This window comes from Oratosquilla oratoria, chromosome 36 (assembly GCF_046742065.1).
Source record: "Oratosquilla oratoria isolate Oo_2021 chromosome 36, ASM4674206v1, whole genome shotgun sequence".
NCBI classification, from domain to species: domain Eukaryota; kingdom Metazoa; phylum Arthropoda; class Malacostraca; order Stomatopoda; family Squillidae; genus Oratosquilla; species Oratosquilla oratoria.
Genome location: NC_134812.1, coordinates 40,987,098 through 40,989,584, shown reverse-complemented (window position 1 = coordinate 40,989,584; position 2,487 = coordinate 40,987,098). Strand labels below are relative to the sequence as shown.

At 38.2% G+C, this 2,487-nt stretch overlaps 1 protein-coding gene across 1 annotated transcript in view; it reads right to left on the bottom strand.

Annotated features, from left to right (window-relative positions):
- Positions 1 to 1,084: 1,084 nt before the first annotated feature.
- msk (importin-7 msk) overlaps positions 1,085 to 2,487 on the bottom strand; it is a 70,907-nt gene continuing 69,504 nt past the window's right edge. The window contains exon 20 of the mRNA XM_076174651.1: positions 1,085 to 1,348. Within this exon, the coding sequence (XP_076030766.1) occupies positions 1,308 to 1,348 (41 nt within the window). The 3' untranslated portion in view covers positions 1,085 to 1,307. The remainder of the gene's footprint in view (positions 1,349 to 2,487) is intronic.

Sequence of the window (2,487 nt, the reverse complement as noted above, 5' to 3'; positions counted from 1 at the left end):
GACGTAAGCGGAGTAGGAAACACAGGAGTCTTGGTCTTGAGTTTATTCCTGACTAGTTTCGCAGGTATACTTTTTTAACCTGTCAGAATGTCTCAGCATACATATATATACATACATATATATATACATATATATACATACATATATATGACGATAAGCGGAGTAGGAAACACAGGAGTCTTGGTCTTGAGTTTATTCCTGACTAGTTTCGCAGGTATACTTTTTGAACCTGTCAGAATGTCTCAGCATACATATATATACATACATATATATGACGATAAGCGGAGTAGGAAACACAGGAGTCTTGGTCTTGAGTTTATTCCTGACTAGTTTCGCAGGTATACTTTTTTAACCTGTCAGAATGTCTCAGCATACATATACATACATCCATACATATATATATCTATATATATATATATACATATATATATACACATAAATATATACATAATATATATATATATATATATATATATATATATTATATACACATACATATACGAGGGGGTGCTGAAAAGTTCCTGGCTTTAGGTAAAAGAAAATACAGAAAGATCAGTTAATTACGATTTTATTCAACATATTCTTATCTCAGATTCACACACTTATTACAACGGTCTTTCGGTTTTTCTAAGCCCTGAAAAAAGAACTCGGAAGGTTGGGCCTCCAACCAGGCCTCTGTAGCAGCGACCACTTCCGCATCGGGGTGAAATTTCGTTCCCTTGAGATGTTTCTTCAGTTGTGGAAAGAGGTGATAGTCGGAGGGGGCCAAGTCTGGGGAGTAAGGCGGGTGGTCTACCAATTCGAAGCCAAAGTCGCGTATTTTCCGTACAGTTTCATGTGCTGTGTGTGCTGGTGCATTGTCCTGCATAAAGAGGACAACACGGCTCAGCCTTCTACAGAGTTTCTGCTTCAAAGCTTCACGCAATTCGTCCAGCATAGATATGTAGTATTCTGCGTTGATGGTGCGACCCTTTGGCAGGTATTTTATGAGGAGTACTTCATCTTTGTCCCAGAAACTTTTTGGGACGCGCTAGAATCTCAGCTACGGCTTTAGTTGTAATCCGGTGGTCCTCGAGAATCATGACGTGCACAGCGTCGACTTTCTCCTCTGTGGTTGCGGTAGTTGGCCGTCCTGACTGGGGTTCATCTGTGACCTCGAGATGACCAGTCCGAAACCTTGACACCCACATTTTCACTGTAGAGTATGATGGGCAGTCATCCTTCAAGACGTCCTTCATCTTGCCATGGATTTCCGCCGCCCCTTTTCTTGCAAGAAGAGGAACTTCATGACCGCCCGTGCTTCAAGTTTACCAAAATCCACTGTAGGCGCTGCCATCATGCGTTGAACCTGCAAAAAGGAAAAAGATATATTGTACACCATCATGTTTTTTTTTCCTATCTTCTCCTAAATAGTTGCCCTACCACCCCTGTAAAAGTAACAGCTCTACCCTTAAAGCCAGCACCCTCTCGTATACATATACAAATATTCAAATGAAGGAATGTGTAATATCTTAAACAATTATTTTAGCTCGGTATTCGTAAACGAAACACCTCAACGTGAATTCCAAACTGAAACCTGTGAAAAGTCTAGGGTAAACTTACTCGGTACGGTAAATATAACAAAAGAAAAAATTAAAAGGTGTATAGACAAACTCAAAGTTAATAAAACACCAGGGCCTGACGGTTGGCATCCAAGAATCTTAAAGGAAATTAAAAATGAGATTGTTGTTCCATTAGAAATTATTTTCAAGAAATCCATCATATCCGGAGATGTCCCAAGAGAATGGAAGCTAGCTAACGTTACTCCCATATTCAAAAAAGGTGACAAAAAGAAACCAAATAACTATAGGCCTATAAGTTTGACTTCAATCGTAGGAAAAATAATGGAAACTATCATCAGAGATGCTATGGAACATCATTTAGAAAGTAACCGTTTGATAAATGATAGCCAGCATGGTTTCAGACGGAAACGTTCTTGCGTGACTAACTTACTCGAATTCTACAACACAGTTATCTCGAATTATGACAAAAGAAACAATATAGATTTAGTATATCTAGACTTTGCAAAAGCTTTTGATACCGTCCCACACGAAAGACTACTTACTAAATTAGCTTTGCATGGAATAAGTGGTAGCCTATTAGGTAGTTGTTTTAAATGGAAAAACTTCTGGATGGAAAAGTGTTGCAAGTGGAGTTCCTCAGGGTTCCGTTCTTGGGCCACTTCTATTCATAGTATATATAAATGATATAGACCATGGACTAAAATCTACCGTTTCCAAATTTGCTGATGATACAAAACTGTGCGGAGTGGCAAATGATCACTCAAACCAATTAGATATTCAAGAAGATTTAGATAAATTACAGCAATGGTCTGAAAAGTGGCTAATGAAATTTAACACAAGTAAATGCAAGGTAATGCACATAACAGTAAGTACGATTACAAGTTATTTGGAAATTCGTTAACAAAAGTGGATAGTGAAAAAGATC